We start from the raw sequence: 21,362 nt of genomic DNA on the forward strand, positions 1-21,362 counted from the left end.
ATGCAAAAGAGTACACAGTTGACGTTTTGGGCCGAGACCCTTCTTCAGGACCCCCTATACTTTACTTCAATCACCGTAAAAATATGTCCCCTCACATGAGCCATTGCTGCCTTTGGAAAATGAACTAGCTAGTCACTCTGTTTTAGCCTCTTATCTTACACATTTCTATCAAGTCACTTCATCCTCCTTTGCTCAAAAGAGAAAAGTCCCAGCTTGCTCAATCTTTGCTCCTAAGACTTGTTCCTTTACCCAGTCAACATCCTTGTAAATCTCCTCTTTACCTCTCCAAATCTTCCACATCCTTCCTATAATGAGGTGACCAGCACTGAAGACTATACTCCAAGTGTGCTCTAACCAGAATTTTATAGAGCTGAGACATTTATCTCACTGTTTTTGAATTCAATTTCCCAACACCTTCTTAAGCACCCTATCTTCTTCATTCAGGTTCAGATACCTTTATTTATAACAATTACATCAAAACATACAGGAAATCTGCAGATGCTGGAAATTCAAGCAACACACACAAAATGCTGGTGAACGCAGCAGGCCAGGCAGCATCTGTAGGAAGAAGTACAGTCGACATTTCGGGCCGAGACCCTTTGTCAGGACGTGGTGGAGGCAGTCGAAATGTGTCATCACGCATTCCAGTGCGCACGTAGCTGCCGTGCAAGTGGTGCATGCCAGGTAAACTCCAATGCTTATGAGAAGTTGGATAGGAACATGGACGGAAAGTGTATGGAGGGCTATGGTCCAGGTGCATATCGAAGGGAGTAGGCAGTTTAAATGTTTCAGCACGGATTAGATGGGCCGAAGGACCTGTGTCTGTGCTGTACTTTACTATGTCTCTATGACAATGTTCAGCAGGACAACATCGGCAAAAACTACAACCTTTTGAGCTGCACCATTCCAACAACCCCAATTTAACCCGAACTTAATCATGGGACAATTTACAATGACCAGGTAGGATCAAAGTAAGCTGCAGAGACGTGTAAAACTAGCCAGCTCCATCATGGGAACCAGCCTCCGTGGTATCAAATCATCTTCAAGGAATGGTTCCTCGGAAGGACATCCCCTTCCAGGACACACCCTCTTCTCATCGCTGTCATCAGGAAGGAGGTACAGGAGACTGAAGGTACACTCAGTGATTCAGGAACAGCTTCTTCCCCTCGTCACCTGATTTCTGAATGGACATTGAACCTGTCAACACTACCTATTTTTTGCAGTACTTAATTAACTATTAGAAGTACTTCTGTTTTCTTTTTTTTTGCATTGTACTGCTTCCATAAAGTTAGCAAATTTCATGACATATGCTGGTGATATTAAACCTGATTCTGATTAACCTATTATCCAGTACGTCTTTGGACTGTGGGAGGAAACCAGAGCACCTGGGGTAAACCCACACATTCCACAGGGAGGACGAACAGCGACTCCTTACTGAACGAAGCTGGAATTGAACTCCAAAGTTCAGAATGCCCCAAGCTGTAATAGTGTTGAGTAATTCACTATCAGAATTTAGAAGGATGAGAGGGGATCTGATTAAAACATATAAGATTATTAAGGGATTGGACACGCTAGAGGCAGGAAACATGTTCCCGATGTTGGTGGAGTCCAGAACCAGCGGCCACAGTTTAATAATAAGGGGTAGACAATTTAGAATGGAGTTGAGGAAAACTTTTTCACCCAGAGAGTTGTGGATCTGTGGAATGCTCTGCCTCACAAGGCAGTGGAGGCCAATTCTCTGGATTCTTTCCAAAAAGTTAGATAGAGCTCTTAAAGATAGCAGAGTCATGGGATATGGGGAGAAGGCAGGAAAAGGGTATTGATTGTGGATGATCAGCCATGATCACAGTGAAGGGTGGTGCTGGCTCGAAGGGCTGAATGGCCTACTCCTGCTCCTATTGTATATTGTCTATTAAACTGCTAAGTTACTGTGGTACCCAATGTTTCAAAAGTTGTTCATAAGCATTAAAATTTAGTTATCAAAAAAGCAAGGGGTTATCCCAAGATCCTCTGTGTAAATGAAACAATAATTTTATATTACAAACGTTATACCATGTCATATCAATATAGTTCAATAAGGGCTTGCAATGTAGTTGAGATGCTGAATTTCTAAGTTGATAGTTAAGTGAGGCCCCAACCAACTTACCGGGTGGTGGTAAATTCATTAGTGCTACTTAGGGAAAGGTACTTGAATTCTCTTCTGAGCTCTGGCCAACGGTAACCCTTTAGGCAACTACATCCAAAGGAAAAAAACAGATTACCTGGTCTGTGGGCATGTTGGCCACCATGCTTTTAATACTTAAAACACTCAGAAACATCCCCACTGAGGGTAAATTGGGACCATCCATTTATTCTGTGGACGTGACACGTAAAACCACGATGGTAATCTCCAGCCCCTTGGTATGAACATAGAATTCTCCAGCTTCTGGTAATTCCCTCCCCGTCCCTTCCCCTATCTCTATGTCACTCTGCCCCCTCCCCCAGCTGCCTATCACCTCCCTCATGGCTCCACCTCCTTCTACTACCCATTGTGTTTTCCCCTATTCTTTCTTCATCTTTCCTGCCTATCACCTCCCTGCTTCCCCCCCCCCCCACCCCTCTATCTTTCCCCTTACTGGTTTTTCACCTGGAACCTACCAGCCTTCTCCTTCCCACCCTCCCCCACCTTCTTTATAGGGCCTCTGCCCCTTCCCTCTTCAGTCCTGACAAAAGGTTCTGGCACGAAATGTTGACTGATTGTTTCCACGGATGCTGCCCGACCTGCTGAGTTCCTCCAGCGTGTTGTGAGTGTTACTCCGAAACATCCTGAAATTGTAAGAGGTGCTAAGTAATATAGATAATTCAATCTTTAAGGAGCAGTAAAACATTGTGCAGAGAATGTATACATGTATTTAATTTGATATTGTTTGTGAAAGATGTCCTTCTCACATTTTAAAGTGGAAAAGCTGTTGCACTGGGGTAGTTCCACTCTCTTGACCTCAGAAGTCTGGCTCCAGGTATATGAACAAGCACCTCAAACTGGGGTCTTCCCTGATTGCAGTGGATGACCATGACGTCTTCTGTGCCTCGTCATGCCCTTCACTCTGCACGGAGCATCACAGTGATGTCTTCCTGACCATTGCATCTCACTCTAGATCTCATCCATCCACACAACTGGAGCTGACTTTACATGCTGGGACAGGTATGTCCCTGTTTCACCAGGGTATGAGGCTGCCAGCTACTCTCACCTGGTTTAGCCCACCTGACGAAGCAGTTTACTGGGGTGTGGCTGCTGTTGCATGCAAACAACTACTAACTCAACTGTGTTGCTCCAAAGAGCACCTTGTGAGGTCATTCTTACCTTCCGCCATTAGACTCTATAATCAGTCAACCTATTCTCGGGGAAGTGATGACCCCCTTCTGCTAGACTGTGTGAGGTAACTTATTTTATATTTTTTCTTAAAAGTTGCTGGTGAACGCAGCAGGCCAGGCAGCATCTTTTGGAAGAGGTACAGTCGACGTTTTGGGCCGAGACCTGACGAAGGGTCTCGGCCCAAAACGTCGACTGTACCTCTTCCTAGAGATGCTGCCTGGCCTACTGCGTTCACCAGCAACTTTTATGTGTGTTGCTTGAAATTCCAGCATCTGCAGATTTCCTAGTGTGTGTGTTTTTATTCTTTCTTACTTCCCATCTAATATTTGTATATCTGTGCACTTGTAATGCTACTGTGACACTGTAATTTCCTTTGGGATCAATAAAGTATCTATCTATGTATCTACTTGGAGCCACAGGTGAGAGTTCAGTGTCCGGTGGGACCAAAGGTGAATGAACTGCCCCAGAATGGGCACAACAAGAAGTTCTACCCCTCCCTTGAACACCCCATATACCCCTTTTGTAATAGGATAGCATAAAGATAGATGAACTAAGATAAGAACTAGTTTTCAAGTAATAAAACCTGTACTCAATTTATTGAGACATCCTGAATCTATCCCATTGGGGAAGATAGCAGATGAATGCTTTGCTATTAGTATATTGTTAAAGGTTAATCTCCGCAATTTAACACACCGTTTGGAGCAGATCTGTTTTGTCTCTGAACTGTCTGGTTTGTTGTATAATCATGAAGCCATTCCTCAATACTGATGAAATTCCCACTTGCAACTAGATAAAGGGATGACAATAGATGAACATTCCCTGCTATTAGTATGTTGTTAAAGGTGCACCTCTGCTACTTAGTCCACATTGCAGGACAGATCTGTTTCTGCTAGCTGGGAGGTGCTACATTATAAAAGTGTAATTCTGTGAATTTACTTATATTCAGGACATTAGAGTTAAGTAGGTGATTGAAACTGTAGTTAAGCACTTATTGTTGTTGAAGTATAAAACATCACCATCAGGAGACAGATTCTATTGGACTCTCTACGGAAGTTTGGCTGTGTGAATGAGCACATTACAGCTTCAGTTTTACTTCAGTCACAACAGAATCTACCTTGGATATTGAAAGCTAGGCAGCTGTAAGGGAGTTGATGATAAGGTTATTTTTTATCAATTTGTTTTTTGAATATAATAATGGGTTGATAGGATGAGATGATGCAGAATGGATAAAAAAAAGTGAAGTTGATGTTGAACCAACAGTCTGATTTTTAAACTGTCTTCTTAGGCTGTTCCTTGGGATCGTGGATAACTTGCTTCCACTCTAGTTCCGTGGATTCTGAGGTGAGTGATATGGTCCGTTCAGCAGGTTGGACAGATGAGTGGGCACTTAGTAAGGCGGCACACACAAAATGCTGGAGGAACTCTGCAGGACAGGGCCCATCTATGGAAAAGAGTAAACAGCTGACGTTTTGGGCCGAGACCCTTCATTGGGACTGTTGTGTTAGCTCAGGGAGTCTGTTGTGTTTGTTCAGGCAGGCTTTGAGAATATCCTTCAGTCTGCCTGATACTCTGTTCTCATCATAGACCTCAGAAAAGTGTCTGCTTTGAGAAGCTTGTGACAGGTGTGTAAACAATGTGGACTGGCCAGCTGAGGCCTCGGCACTGTACTGTAAAGTCTAGTGGTCACACATGGTTTTACAGTTACACCTGGTGGTTATATATTTGCTGGTTACATTATGTATTAGTGACACCCGTTAATACATGCTGGACATGTGCAGAACACATCTGTCACTGGTAATATTCCTTCTGGTAAACACTTGGTAGCAGAAACATCTGCTGTTAAATGTCTTCTATTTGCATTCTTTGCACCGATACTTACACTTGTAAGTTACACGCTTACTGCTGGAGGTCATACCTGTTGGTTACATGCCTGATTACCGGTTATGTAATCAGTGGCCACACATTTTAATTCCACGTCCCATTCCCATTCTGATATGTCAATCCACGGCCTCCTCTACTGTCAAGATGAAGCCACACTCAGGTTGGAGGAACAACACCTTATATTCCGTCTGGGTAGCCTCCAACCTAATGGCATGAGCATTGACATTAACTTTCGTTAATATCCTTCCTCCCCTTCTTAACCCATCCCTTATTTATTTATTTATCCCCCCCATCCCTCTCACAATCACTCCTTGCCTGCTCTCCATCTTCCTCTGGGCTCCCCTCCACCTTTCTTTCTCCCTAGGCCTCCTGTCCCATGATTCTAAAGGGATCAGGGGGTATGGAGAGAAGACAGGTACAAGGTTCTGAGTTGGATGATCAGCCATGATCATACTGAATGGCGGTGCAGGCTCGAAGGGCCAAATGGCCTACTCCTGCACCTATTTTCTGTGTTTCTCCCCCTTCTCCAACTCTGTGTCCCTTTTGCCAATCAACTTTCCAGCTCTTGGCTCCATCCCTCCCCCTCCTGTCTTCTCCTATCATTTTGGATCTCCCCCTCCCCCTCCCACTTTCAAATCTCTTACTATCTCTTCTTTCAGTTAGACCTGGCGAAGGGTCTCAGCCCGAAATGTTGACTGTACTCCTTCCTATAGATGCTGCCTGGCCTGCTGCGTTCACCAGCATTTTGTGTGTGTTGATTGAATTTCCAGCATCTGCAGATTTTCTCGTGTACTGGTTATGTTGCTGACTCTGCTAAGAACACCTGCCAATGACACACCTTGCTCCAGTGGTATACATTTGTCAGTTTTACACCTGAAAATAATATTTACACTTGCCAATTATGCAGCTGCTTCTAATTATATTGCAACTACTAGGCATATCTCCATGTTACACAAGGTGATTATACCTGCTGGCTATACACAAAATATAAAAACAGATAGCAAAAGTTTTTATGAATATATAAAGTGGAAGAGGGTGGCTAAAGTCAATGTAGGTCCCTTGGAAGCAGATAAAGGGAAATTGATATTGTGTGATAAGGAAATAGTTGAGCATTTTACGACTATTTTGTGTTGGTCTTCATGGTGGAGGACACGTCTAATATGCCAAAGAAGGATGTTTTGGACGAAATCATTGTCACTAAAGAGATAGTGATGAGCAAACTAGAGGGCCTGAAGGTAGACAAGTCCCCTGCCAATGCATCCCAGGGTGCTGAAGGAATTGGCGGAGGTTATAGTAGACGCGTTGGTAATCACTTATCAAAACTCTCTAGACTCTGAGCAGGCCTCGGTGGATTGGAAGACAGAAAATGTCACACCACTTTTTAAAAAAGGATGTAGGCAAAAGACTGGCAACTATAGGCTAGTTAGCTTAACATCTGTAGTCAGGAAAATGCTTGAAGCTGTCAGTATGGAAGAAATAGCGAAACATTTAGAAAGGAGTGGTTCCATTAGACAGACGCAGCATGGATTCAGAAAGGGCAGGTTCTATTTGATAAACTTACTGGAGTTCTTTAAGGACATAATGAGTGCAGTGGATAGAGGGGAACAGGTGGATGTCGTATACTTGGATTTCCAGAAGGCGTTCGATAAGGTGCTGCAAGAGACTTATAAATAAGATACGGATGCATGGAGTTGGAAGGAGTGTATTAGCATGGGTACTGGATTGGTTAAATGGGTGTTTCTCCGGTTGACAGTCAGTGGTGAGTGGGGTGCCACAGGGGTCAATGCTGGGCCCGCAGCTGTTTACTATTTACATTGATGATTTGGAAGAGGGGACTGACAGCAAAATTTGCTGATGACACCTAACTGAGTGGAAAAGCAAATCGTACAGAGGATGTGGAGAGTTTGCAGAGGGATATAGATAGGTTAAGTGAGTGGGCCAAGGTCTGGCAGATGGAATACAATGTTGGTAAATGTGAGATCATCCACTTTGGAAGGAATAATAGAAGAGCAGATTATTATTTAAATGGTGAAAGACTGCAGCATACTGTTGTGCAGAGGGACTTGGGAGTGCTTGTTCATGAATCGCAAAAGGTTGGCTTGCAGGTACAACAGGTTATTAAGAAGGCAAACGGAATGTTGACCTTCATTGCTAGAGGGATTGAATTCAAGAGCAGGGAGGTTATGCTGCAACTATACAGGGTACCGGTGAGGACACACCTGGAGTACTGTGTGCAGTTCTGTTCTCCATACTTGAGGAAGGATATACTGGCTTTGGAGGCAGTGCAGAGGAGGTTCACCAGGTTGATTACAGGGATGAAGGGGTTAACCTATGAGGAGAGATTGAGTCGCCTGGGACTATATTCTCTGGTGTTTAGACGAATGAGAGGGGATCTTATAGAAACATACAACATTTTGAAAGGGATAGATAAGATAGAAGTAGGAAAGTTGTTTCCATTGGTAGGTGAGACTAGAAATAGGGGACATTGCCTCAAGATTCAGGGGAGAAGATTTGGATGGAGATGAGGAGAAATTGTTTTTTCCCACAGAGTTGTGAATCTGTGGAATTCTCTGCCCAGGGAAGCAGTTGAGGCTTCCTCACTAAATATATTTAAGAAACAGTTAGATAGGTTTTTACATAGTAAGGGAATTAAGGGTTATGGGGAAAAGGCAGGTAGATGGAGCTGAGTTTACGGACAGATCAGCCATGATCTTATTGAATGGCAGGGCAGGTTCGATGGGCCGGATGGCATCCTCCTGCTCCTATTTATGTTCTTATGTATACACATTTCTGGTGATTACACCTGGTGTTTTTTCTTCATCCCTTACCTGCACTTTGCTCTGATGAAGGTTTATGACATGAAATGTTAACTCATCATTCTCCTTCCACAGACACTGCCTGATCCATAGGTTAATTTGAACACTTTTTGGTTTTGTTTCATGTTTTAACATATGTCTTTTCCTAACTTTATGAGAAAGTATTGCCTGGTCTGCAGAATTTTAGCCATGAGGGAAAACAGGGATGATCTCCTTTCAAACAGCAGTTAGAAAGTCCTGATGGAAGAGTCTCGGCCTAAAACATCTACTGTTCACTCTTTTCCATATGTGCTGCCTGGCCTGCTGAGTTCCTCCAGTGTTTGTGTGTGTTGCTTTGGATTTCCAGCATCTGCAGATTTTCTTGTGTCTTACACAGCTGGCTCTGGTAATTATACACATGGGTATGCACCTGGTTCTGGTGATTACACAACTAGCTCTGATGTTCCACCTGGTCATCATACAGCTGGTTCCGGTGAATACACCTGAACATTATATGCCTGGTTCTGGAGATTGAACCTGATAGTTATGCCTGGGGCTTTTGTGACTATGCCTGGTGGTTAGATATCATAGATACCTGACTCTATGACCTGGTGATTTTACACCTTGATTTTGTGATTACACCTGATGGTCCCTGCTCTGGGGATTACACCTGGTGATTACACACCTGGTGATTTTACACCTTGATTTTGTGATTACACCTGATGGTTGGATCCCTGACTCTGGGGATTACACCTGGTGATTATACACCTTGATTTTGTGATTACACCTGATGGTTAGATCCCTGACTCTGGGGATTACACCTGGTGGTTATACACCTTGATTTTGTGATTACACCTGATGGTTCGAAACCTGACTCTGGGGATTACACCTGGTGATTTTACATCTTGATTTTGTGATTACAGCTGGTGATTACAGGCCTGGCGTTTATACACCTTGATTTTGTGATTACACCTGGCTCTGGGGATTACACCTGTTTTATTACGGACCTGGCGTTTATACAACTGGCTCTGGTGATTACACCCGGACGTTATATACCTGGTTCTGGGGATTGAACCTGATAGTTATTCCTGGGGTTTATGTGATTACACACCTGCCTCTGGGGATTGCAACTCCCCGTTAAACACCTCAGTTTGGAGGTTATATCTGCCAAACTGAGCTGTACTATTCTGCTGAGAATAAAGTGGGAAAGGTATACAGCTGATGAAATGTCGGTTGAAGGGGAATTTGAACAAATAGGCCCGTTGCCCCATCCCACTGGCCGTATATTTAATAATATTACCCACCCCCCCGGTCGGTTAGCGCCCTCTCGGCGACGTTACCAATTTGAATTTACGCTCGCGCTGGGGCGAGCCGTACGCGCATGAGCAGAGGGACCGGTTTACCTGATGGGCAGGGCTTATGCGGCAACCCGAGACTAAAAAGGTGATTGGGTGGAGCTCGAATCTGAATGACAAGGCGGAGCCTGGACCGGTTGAATAAGGGGAGGGAGGGGGGCGGGATGGCGACGTGATGGACAGGACGCAGGTAGCGGTCCGGGCTCACGATTGGTGAAGGGGCGGGCGAAGGGGTCGGGCTGGATGACGTGAGGGGTGTCAGCACGTGCGTGAGCGGCAGTTATTTGAAGCTGGCGCTCGCGAGCGGGAACGCGGGAGTCGGAGGGAAGCAATGGCCGCGGGGCAGCAGCAAGCACCAAGCAGCCGACTGAGGTACAGAGAAACACAGCATGTACAGTCGGGCAAATAAAGACGATGCGGGCACGGGAAGGCTGGTAGAGGGACGGGGTGAGCGTTGTCTTCTCGCCACCTTCCCGTACCTACCGGCAGGCCGCGCAGAAGCGGTAGGGGGAGGGGCGAGGTAACCTCGCCTTCTGCGGCCTGTGTTTGCATCCATGCCCGGTTTGTCATTGTTGGTCGGCCCGGCTACCCCATCCCGGCCCAAGGTGGCCTCTCATCACCTCACTTCGTTTACAGGTGGATTAAAAGAGCGATGGGGGGGGGGGCGGGTGGTGATAAGTGACGGCGGCCTTTCTACTCTTTCCAAGCATTTGGGCATATAATTCCTTGATAGAGTGATTTATGTTATACCTGCCTGACACCTCACACCTCACCCACTGATTTGCCCTCTTGTTCCTCAATTGACACTTTTCCAGACCCTTATCATGGTAAACTGCAATAAAAAATCTAAATGAAGTCCTTTAATAGGATCCAAAACATCCCTAGAGCTGCTGGCAAAAGTTGAGTGAGGGCAGTATTGAACCACGTGACTACAAGATTGATTAAAAAGGTGTACTTTCAGAAATATCTTGACGGAAATGATGTGATGCAGTCATAGAATTAATACAGCATTGGTTGGAGTTCTTAAGTCAGTGTCTTTGCTGACATTTTTACCCAACTACACCAATTCCATTGTCTGAATTAGACAATAGAATCCTCCTATGCCTTGCATATTTAAATGTCTCTTAAACTTGGTTATTGCATTTGACCTCACCACACTTTGACAGCCACTGTCACAATGTCAGCTACTCTGGAGATAAAAATTGTCCACCAATTCTCTAAAGGCCTTCCTTTCGCTTGTTTATTGAGATACAGTGTGGAATGGGCCCTTCTGGCCCTGAGAGCCACATTACCCAGCAATTCCCTGTCTAATCACGAAACAATTTACAATGATCAATTAACCTACCAACCGTTACGTCTTTGGACTGTGGGAGGAAACCAGAGCACCCAGTGAAAAACGCACAGTCACAGGGAGAACGTACGAACTCCTTACAGGCAGCGGTGGGAATTGAACCCAGGTTGCTGGTACTGTAAAGTTGGGCTAACTGCTCTGCCCTGTACAGTATGTCTTGTTTGTTTTATACACCTCAGGCATAGGAAAAAGATCCTGACTAACTTGTGTCTCTTATGATTCTGTATATCTCTTTCAAAGTATCCTTGATCATCCTTTACTCCAGTACAAACGCATCCAGACTATTCCATCTCTTGCCTCAATCTAGACAACATCTGAGTAAATCTCTGCAATTTCAGGCTAGGGCAGGTAGTGTGAGAGCTGGGCAGGCACCCCAAGCTGAAGGGGATCAATATCTTATTATAGGGTTGAAGAGATCCGAGAGATGAGTGATAGTATCTCCAGAGTTTAGCGGTGGGGGAAACTGGGGTTTTAAACCCCATGTTTTGCTCATCCGGGTAGACAGTGTTCAAGGGAATGAGTGGTTTAGGGCAAGGTCACAATCACGGAGAGGAGCAACTGAAACAGTGGTTCCAAACCTGGGGTCTGCGGATCCCTCAGTTGATGGTAGGGATCCATGGCATAAAAAAAATTGGGAACCCCTGAACTAGAACAAGGGATGCAGTTTAGAACTGTTGAATAGGTCATTAACATGAGATTCTGCAGATGCTGGAATTCCAAAGTAACACACACACAATACTGGAGCAGCTCAGGCAGCATCTACGGAAATGAATAGACAGTTGAGGTTGCGGACCCTTCATCAGGACTGAGAAGGAAGGGGGAGGACGCCAAAATAAAAAGGAGAGGGTGTTTTGAGCTAACCAAAGATTCAGCAACAGATGAGCTGGGTACTGCTGAAGAAGTGGAAATAATAGTGATGTATTTTCAGAGTCCCAGAGAACTTGTAAAGTCAACGAAGTTCTTTCTGAAGTGAAGTCATTGACAATACAATTTTTGTATTGCAAGTTTTACAGTCTGCTGTGAAGTAAATGCCAGGTATTCTGGATGTAAGTGGAATAATAAAATATTGGCTGGAACAAACAGATTGGCTTCCCTGTCCATCAAAAAGCACCATTGAATTTTTCATGTTGACATGGTGAATAAAGTCCTAGTTTAATATTTGAAAGTTGTGATTCATGACTGTGTCACATTGTTAGTACTCCACTGGAATATTTGTTCAGACCACTGGAGTGTGATTGTGAACATCAACCCTTATAGAAATATGTTGTCAACTGAGCCATGGGGAACACCTTGTTCAGTTGTGCAGTGGGATTTCATTACTGTAAATTCTTCCATGTCACACTCTCTTCTTTCATTTTCTGTCTTTTGCACCCTGTATTCAGGCATTGGTGAAGCCAAATAACTTAATTCTGCTTGAGTGAGGGATCTATCTTAAGTGTGGCTACATTAGAGAAATTTATGTTCATCTATACAGTATGACTTCAATTGGAAACAAACGTATCTTGCCAATATTTTGATTTCCAATACTTGTGAGAACCAAGCTGCAAAACTCAAAAATGTTCTTAAATATGAAGCCGTACTTTGATTTTAATATCTTAAAAATATTGCTTCCCAGTGAAGATGCTTAGTCAAGTTTTAATTTGTGCAAGCAAATGGAGCTGTAGTTCACTTGTAGATAAATTTAGGGTTCGTTTCAATCTTAGTTTGGAAACTTTGGTTGGCGTTTGCTTCTTAGTGTTTTACGTAAAATAGATCTTTGGCATTTCAAATTTAGAACTGAATTTTGAGAAGAAAATGAAATTGCTTAATGTTTTGCATTTAATAGCTTTGTAAGTGCATTATCAAGACACAATTGTAATGTGATTCATTAGAGTGAATTACATTGCAATACATTAGGGCTTGCACTGAGCTGAAGGGTATGATGAACTGTGGCAATAAAGCATGCATTATTTAACAACCTTAGACTTTCCTTGGTATCATTCCACATTCTTACATAACATTGATTATCTTAGAATAAAAATAGTAACTTGGATATAGCCCAATGGGATTTCTTATTTCCTCCCCACCCTCCCAACTCCACACACAGTTCTAGAGTGTACCTAAGATGGTCTTTAATTATAATCAGGTTGTATTTGTGCCTCTGTGCAGGAAAATCACGGGAAGTTTACATTAAAGAAGAAACATTGGATTTATGAACGCCTTATCCACAATGTGAGGGTCAAAAAATTAAAATAGCATTCCATGGGCATTTGGAAAGTTCATATTTTACTAATATTAAATATATATATCATCCTCAAAGGCAGATAAATTTTACGCATTAACATTTGATGCTTTACTTCAGTGCAGATACAATGGCGAGGGATGTTAATTAGAACACATCTTTTTGTGGTTAAAATTATATACTGTATCCTGTAGTATATTACAGCTGAGTGACTTCTGAGGCCATTTCAGAAAGTAGTTAGTCTATTGCACGTTTGGTAGGCAAGCATTCGTAAACTAGATGTGATTAAACATGGATGATATGCACCCCTGGAAGGTATCACTGAGCTAGGTATGATCTTTTTGTATTGTATCAGCATCTTCACTGTCACCACTACTGTGATTATTTTATTTCCCAAGTTAATTCCTCAACAAACTTAGTTTACTGCCAAAAAGATTGAAGGCATCAGGCACATGGAACACCACCATCCACGTAATTCCCTATTACACTGTCTGATTTGGAAGTATATTGTTGGTCCTTTGTCATTGCTGCATTAAATCCTGAAGCTCATTATCCAAAAACATGACAGGACAATGGCAAAGGTGCTTCAAGTGCATTTGGGAATGGGCAATATACTGTAAACTGGCCTCAGGAGCGATATCCAGGTCCAGATTAGAATCATTTGGGTGTAAATGGACCCATTTTGCTTTTGTTATATGCTTCCTAAATTGGGCATTGAATGTATTGTTTAATGGTTTTTCAAGTCTCCATTCCTCCTTCACACCTATTCTCCAAGGAGCAGAGCTTTTATTTTGTAGATTGCCACCTTATCTGCTATAACTGACTGCCATTCTGAAGTGGGTATTTAAATCTTGGTTTACCATGGACAACGTCTTGGATAATTTTGAGTAGGTGCAGGCAGTTAATGTTCTAGTATTTTCCATGGAATTAAAGGTTTGGATTTAATTGTATTTGTACAATTGAAGTTGTTGTTAGTATCTGGGATTAAATTAAGGAGTATAGCGTCAGATTTGTAGGATGTTGGTGGATCTATTTTGGGGTGAAAATGAGGAGATAAAAGTTTGAAGAGACAAATCTGGCATTCTGCCTGCAAGTGGTTGTACAGATTGAAGGCTGAGGCAGAGGTATGGGGGATTCAGTTGTACTTAGTGAAATCCTAACAGTGCCTTCAGACATCAGTGGTTTTGTGAAGATCAATGTCTAGGAATAGGAATCTTCAGTTTGTATGTTGCCAAATCCAATTCAGTTGATCAACCGTATCTAGTCAGCTGTTGCTATAGTTGAAAGCCACTGCAAGAGTACAATTACAGTTTGAATTTTGAGTAGTCACTCAGTTTTGAAAGAATGATAATTGCAAAATCAACCCCATGTAACAAGGCAATCCTTAAGTATCATGAGGACTTGTTATAATCTCATTGCAAGTCTTGAAAGACGGATATTTTAATAAAGTATTCAATTTTTTTAACTTAAAAAAAATGTCCAGTGGGCTTTTGCTGGATAACATTTGAGCCAGGTTATTGGTCACAATATTATGATGTCATACTAGGCTGAAATGCAGCTAGCCAGCTGTACTTGGTAAATAACACTTGGTAATGCAAATCAGTTTTGCTGGAGCTATGCACTAATGTGCACTTAAGTGATAAAGGATAGGTATCAATGTTAGGAGGATTATAGCAGCACTGATGTTTGTATTGCAGCAGTAAAATCTGTTAGCGGTTATTTTATAATTATCTGTGTGGATGCTGAAAGGTAATGATAACAATGATGGATTTCTGTTATTAAATCATTGATTCAATTTGAATGCATGCATGATGGATTGTAGTTAATAGTTTTTTAAAATAACTATACAAGTCAGTTAGTGTTTGAGGTGAAGAAAATTTGCCTCCTTCAGCAGTAGTGGTTGAGAATGTGTGGGATTACTTCAATTTCTGCTGTCATTGAGATGGAGATGCTCTTAGGGCTATGCCTCCTGCAAAGTGTTAGGCAAAAACACTGTTCATGATTAGATGAGACTACAAAGAGCACTTACTGCTTTGCTTATGAGCGTATTCAACAAAATTTGATTTAACTGTTGCCAAGTAGAATGCCTAGTTTTAATCATGATTATGTTAGGGATTTGCAAGTCATAGTCAGGGGGTATATTGTTTATATAGAAGCTAATGATAGAAGCAAGAATCAGCCCTCAAGTTACTCAAGTGATTCAGAAACAGCTTCTTCCCTGCCATCTGATTTCTGAATGGATATTGAACCTCCAAACACTACCTCACGACTTTTATATTTTTACTTTTTGCACTACTTGTTTAACACTTATATATAGATATAGATTACTTTGCATTTTTTTGTTATTATGTATTGCATTGAGCTCCTGCTGCAAAGACAATAAATTGACAGTACATTTCAGGACATATGCTGGTGTTATTAAATCTCATTCGGTTAAAAAGTATTACAAGCAGTAATTGTGTTTGAAGTTGCAAGGTGGTATGTGAACAAGGGACTTCTGAGGACCTGAAACTGCATGCTCATAGGAGGGAGGCACCTGACATGTGGTTGGGAGATTGAGACATCTGAGACAAAGAGCCAAGTTTATTGGAATCCAGTGGGAATTGGAGTCTTGCCTTCGATCAGGGCACGGAAGATAATGTAATGTACTAAGTGGTGGGAATAGCTGTACTATAGGAGGTTCCAGGCCAGTTACCTTGACAACTAGGTGAAGCAAAAATGCTGTGGTCACAGTTTTATGATCTTCAATCATGTGTCATGAATTGTCTTTGTATCTAAAAGTGTAAAACTAAATGCTGTCAGCTAGAATGTCTAGCTCTTAATAGTAACAAATGAGAAAATCTACTGCAAATCAAGGTGGCAACAGCCAGCATCGGGACAGGTGAAGGGTCTTGGCCTGAAATGTCGACTGTTTACACTTTTCCATAGATGGTGCCTGGCCTGCTGATTTCCTCCAGCATTTTGTGAATTTTAGCTTTTAATAGTGCTAGTTCACACTAAAGTTTCATTTTTATTTGTATAGGTGCAGGTTTGTTCTATAATGACATAAATTCTAGAATGTAATTAAGTTTTTTTAGGTCTTGCACTGTACATTTCAGAACATATGTAGGTGATGATAAACCTGATTCTGATGTGATTGCAGGAGATAGTACATAGGGATATGAGGATGGTGCTGATGTTGGGAAATTAGGAAAGCTTCATGAAGTTTTGGAACAAAGGAGATGGTATGGAAGCTTAATGAAAAGGTATACATTTAATCATGTTAGGAAGGATTTTGAGGCAGAGGTGAGGGGAATGTGAAAATGCAGCTTTAAATTCTAGAAGCATTGGAGTTGTGTTGGGACAAAATTTGTTTTCAGTAGCTGTTGTGTAGGTGGTTTGGAACTTGTGAACTGAATGGGTGATGGGAGTTGACAAAATGGTATGGACATTAAGGAGCTGAATAAGTTGTCACCTGTGCAGTACACTTTTGATGGGCATTGAAAATTTCTGTTGACTGCGATAAAATCTCATTTTTAGACCACTGCAGTGTGCGTATGCAACTTTCCACGTGCCTTAATGTTACATTTGTCCTGTGCATTAGAAAGTATATATCTTTTACAGTTACTGTGCAATAATTATTGTGCAAATGCAACTTCAGATTATTGTAATTGTTCAAAGATTTTTTGGATCTTTAAGTAATGTTTTGCTATTGGAAATCTCCAGATAATCTTTACACTTTTGACAGTATTGTGAAGTCATTGCTCTGCAAAATTTGAAAATGGATTCCATAACAGTTTTCAAAATTAAAAAGCTGTAGATTCATCCATTTAATTGTTAAAACATTATTTTCAGGGAAATGCAATATTACAGAATTCATCAGCCACATCCAATGTTACCTCGAAAGAGAAATGTTTTCATTTTTCTTAATATTGTACTTTCTAAAGTGCAAATGGTAACCTTGTGATTTTTGAATATTATTTAAAGAAACAATGTTGGAACCCTGAATTAACGAAAGGTAGCAACAGATGCCATTTATGAAGGGAAGGTCAATTATGGCTGATATTCCTTAAACTTACAAGCTTCATACAAATTGCTCTCAAATTTTCAATATTTCAGATAAATTCTTGCATTTTTTAAAATTGTGGACTAATTAAATTGTAGATCTAATTCACATTTTGAATCAGTGAAAACCATCCGATTCTTTTAAGGTTGTTCAGGGCTACATTGCGTCCAGTTGAGTTTATTGTCATGTAGCAGTACACATTGGCAATGGAAAAATTGTTTTCAGGAGCTTCACAGACACATAACATCATACAAGTAGAATTCACGGGGGGTGGGGAACAAACATATTTTAAACAAGAAAACGCAATTAGAACAAGAACAAAAACAATCTATTTTAGTGTAAAGTGATCAGAGGTTGTTTGTGATTAGGGTTGTGCCATTTAGTTCAAGAACCAAATGATTGAAGGGTAGTAGCTGTTCTTGAACCTGGTGGTGTGGGATTTCAGGCTTCTATGCATCCTGCTCAGAGATAACTGCAAATAAACAGACAAATTGTATCACATTTATGGTCCAGGCAATGTGGGCACGTGTACGATAGTGAACTAATGGCAGTTGCTGTGTTCAACTTTTGATTTGTGAAACAATTTGAAATTGGTTTGAACAATTTGAACCTGCTAAAAAGAATATACATGATTTGAAATTGACAGTTAATGTTTGTGGGTTTAGTGGCTAATCTTCAGTATGGCTTGCATTTTGAAAATGCTTGCCTTTACTAACATCTTCTGATTTGCAATTAGCAGTTTGGAAATTTTAAATATTAAAAATACTATTAGGCTTGAATGATCGCAGATATTAAATTTACAGTTGCAGCAATTCTATTGAGTAGCTGCTCAACATTATAATTTAGCTGGGCAACAAATCCTAGCAGCTTAAAATAAATAAGTTTTAGATTTAACACTTGATGCCACAGTTGTCACGGGTACAAGGTTTATTAATATCTCGTGGGCTAAGTAACTAATTTATTACTGAATGTCTATGTAATATTAATAATACAAAATTTTAACAGAAAATCTGCAATCTTTTCAAAAGTTGTAATTAATGGCTTCTGATTTTCTTTCTAGTTATTAAAAACATATTCATGGCGAGTAGAGAGCCAAAGTACAACTTGGTGCGTGAATTGGGACGTGGCAGTTATGGTGTAGTGTATGAAGCAGTGGTGACAAAGACGGGAGCACGGGTGGCAGTGAAGAAGATTCGGTGCCATGCACCCGAGAATGTGGAACTGGCCTTGCGAGAATTTTGGGCATTAAGCAGTATCAAGACTATTCATCCTAATGTGATCCATCTAGAGGAGTGCATTCTGCAGAAGGATGGGGTGCTTCAAAAGATGACTCATGGGTCATCCTCTTCTCATTATTTAAAGGTAAAATATTTTCTACATCACAATAGTGCTGCTGGTAATTTAATTGTATGAAATGGGAATTGATGCCAAATACATGGCTGAAAACAACTCTTCAATTTTAAGTATTATTTTGTGAATCTTTCAAAGACAAAGCTCTTTTTCTGTAGATATTAGGTTCTGAATGTAGAGGGGTAAAGGGATTGACTCTAAAATGTATTTATTAGATGTAATTATGTTGTAATAAAGTTTAGTTCATCAAAGCATGTTAAATAGCAGATGATCGCTTAAATTTCCATGTTATTTCTGGTTTAGTAATACCTGGGTTTCCTCAAGACTTTTCTCCCCCTCTATCATAGGCTATAGATGTCCCTTAACTGTTATTGCACTTATTAGTCACCATAAAAATTACCTTGGGGTTTAGCATGGCACAATGTTGAACACAATTCTTCTGAATTAGAAGCTAAATATCACAATTCCTCTGAATAAGAAGCTGTGTTCTTTATAGAAATACCTTTGCAAATAATTTTGGCAGGTCAAAATAATAAATAAATAAAATAAGTTATTTTTATATTTTGATTTTTTTAAAGCTGGTGGAGACTTCACTGAAAGGGGAACTAAGCTTTGATTCCCGGAGCTCGTACTACCTCTGGCTTGTAATGGATTTCTGTGATGGTGGAGACATGAATGAATATCTTCTTTCACGGAAACCCAACCGTCGGACCAATGTTAGTTTCATGCTGCAGCTCAGCAGTGCCTTGGCTTTTTTGCACAAAAACCAAATTGTGCACCGGGACCTGAAGCCAGATAATATATTGATTACTGAAACCAAATCGGAAGCTGAAGGAGGAGGTCCTATTCTAAAAGTGGCAGACTTTGGTCTGAGTAAAGTGTGCTCAGGGTTGGGAGCAGATCAGAAGGAACCAGTTAATGTTAACAGATGCTGGCTTTCTACAGCTTGTGGGTCAGATTTTTATATGGCACCTGAAGTTTGGGAAGGTCATTATACAGCTAAAGCAGATATTTTTGCACTGGGTGTTATCATTTGGGCCATGTTGGAAAGGATTACCTTCATAGATTCAGAGACAAAGAAAGAACTTTTAGGTGGCTATGTGCGTCAGGGATCAGTGATTGTACCCCTTGGAGAAGCGCTGTTGTTAAACCCCAAGATGGAGCTTAACATTCCTGTTAAGAAGAAGTCCATGAGTGCAGGAATGCGACAACTAATCAAGGAAATGCTAGCAACAAATCCACAAGATCGACCTGATGCTTTTGAACTTGAACTGAGGATATGTAAAATCACATGCAGAGAGTGCAGCCGGACTGCGTAAGTCTGAGTGCATGTGAAAATAAGTTGTAATGAACTTTACCAGATGTTTCTAAATTGCCAGCAAATTTTGTTTTTTGCCAACCCTGTGCCCCAAAGTGAATGTTCTGAAATAGTTAGCTGAAAATTTATTACGCAGTTCTAAAAATGCTGCTGTTCTTTGGTACCCATGTCTTGAAAAGCAACCGCACTACTGTCAGGTCCCATTTGACAAATTTTTGAGCCCATCTACTCTTAACCTTGTAAATCTCTTTATCAAATGTTGAAGGGCGTAATCTGACATATGATTTTTTGTAAAGCTTTTCTTGAAGGAATATGTTCTATGGGGAATTTAGCAGGTTTTTGTTCAGGATATCTGAAATGTCTTGGTCATTTTTCCACGTTTTCACTATTCCCTGCATTGTCCTTTACTAAACTCATTAATGGTGCTTTGTGCCTAAAATTGATCTTGGTCTCCCTAATAATTTCTTAATCAAACCTTACTCTTTGCATTTTGAGCTGTTATCTCCCCCCCCCAAATGTCCTCCCTAGTCCTTGGGAACTAGCACCACCTGATTCATCGGGAGCACCTTTTGTTAATATGGCAGGTTCTCTGAGATTAAAAATTGCATTGATGGCGACCAATGCCGAAGTAATGTCTAGTTTGGGAAGTCTTTGGGATGACTGACCGTGCTAAAGATCTTGCCAGATATACTTTTAATTTATTTGTAGCCTGGCATTTAACTGAAATGATGATGCATTGGACTCATTGATGTAATTTTGTTACCAATGATATTATTTTGGAAATGGGCATTACTTATCAAAACCTGCACACAAGTTGTTGATTCTAGGTGGTGTCTGAAATTTTGTGTGTAACCCTTGCATGTTTGAATGATTTGAACTAACATAACACTGAGCTAAAGGGAAGAGTTTACACAAGGGTAATCCTGATATTTGTCTTCAAACCCTTAAAAGAAAATTTAGAATGAATCGATGCATCTGAGTACTCTGTTAACACTTTGTCATTGCCATCTTGGTGTGGTAAGAGCACTATACATCAAGAATCCATAGATCAAATGAAAGCTGTGTACAAAAGAGGATGGGAATAATAGTGATGTATAAAATTCCTTTAGGCTAGTTGGAAAAATTCAGGGCACTATCTTAAGTGGGTTACATTTCTACTGAAAACACAAGTGTATTAAACTATATAGAGTTTACTGTGAAATTTGTAAGATTGTGTAATTTATTCAAAATGTAATATGTACAAATAAAGTTATGAAAACCAAATTCTTTATTAATGAAGTTTGCTAATTAAAATGGACAGTTGGCTGACTAAGAATTTTATCTAATTAGTTTAGTGGGGGTCATTTTTCTACAAGCTTGCTGCTTGAAGTTGCATGCTGAATTCATGATTGGTAATGGGGAAACTAATACGGAGGGGATTTTGTCGTACCAATTGTCAGATTATCTATTATCAAAAATGATAAATCATAGGGAAATTGCCTGTATAAATTTTAAGTACTGTAGTATATAAGGTTTTTGTTTTAAAGCTTCTTTTGTCAAACTGTAATTAAATTCACGTCATTAGATTTTAAAAGATTAGCTTTATTTGTTCCATGTATATCGAAGTATAGTGAAATGCACCATTTGCATTAATGACCAACACAGTCAAAAGATGTGCTTGGGACAGCCTGCAAGTGTCCCCATGCTTTTGGTAC

The 21,362-nt window shown here is 40.8% G+C and overlaps 1 protein-coding gene across 2 annotated transcripts; it reads left to right on the forward strand.

Annotated features, from left to right (window-relative positions):
• Positions 1-4,562: 4,562 nt before the first annotated feature.
• pdik1l (PDLIM1 interacting kinase 1 like) lies at positions 4,563-21,148 on the forward strand. 2 transcript variants are annotated; one of them, XM_063033975.1, is made up of 3 exons: positions 4,563-4,693; positions 18,061-18,362; positions 18,929-21,148. In XM_063033975.1, exons 2-3 carry the CDS (start codon positions 18,078-18,080, stop codon positions 19,667-19,669), a joined length of 1,026 nt encoding a protein of 341 aa, XP_062890045.1. In that variant the 5' UTR covers positions 4,563-4,693; positions 18,061-18,077; the 3' UTR covers positions 19,670-21,148. The 2 variants fall into 2 exon arrangements, with proteins under 2 accessions (XP_062890045.1, XP_062890046.1); XM_063033976.1 differs by lacking the exon at positions 4,563-4,693 and adding an exon at positions 9,661-9,755 and having other exon boundaries at positions 18,929-21,147.
• The last annotated feature ends 214 nt before the right edge of the window (positions 21,149-21,362 follow it).

This window comes from Mobula hypostoma, chromosome 26, assembly GCF_963921235.1.
Source record: "Mobula hypostoma chromosome 26, sMobHyp1.1, whole genome shotgun sequence".
Lineage (NCBI taxonomy): Eukaryota > Metazoa > Chordata > Chondrichthyes > Myliobatiformes > Myliobatidae > Mobula > Mobula hypostoma.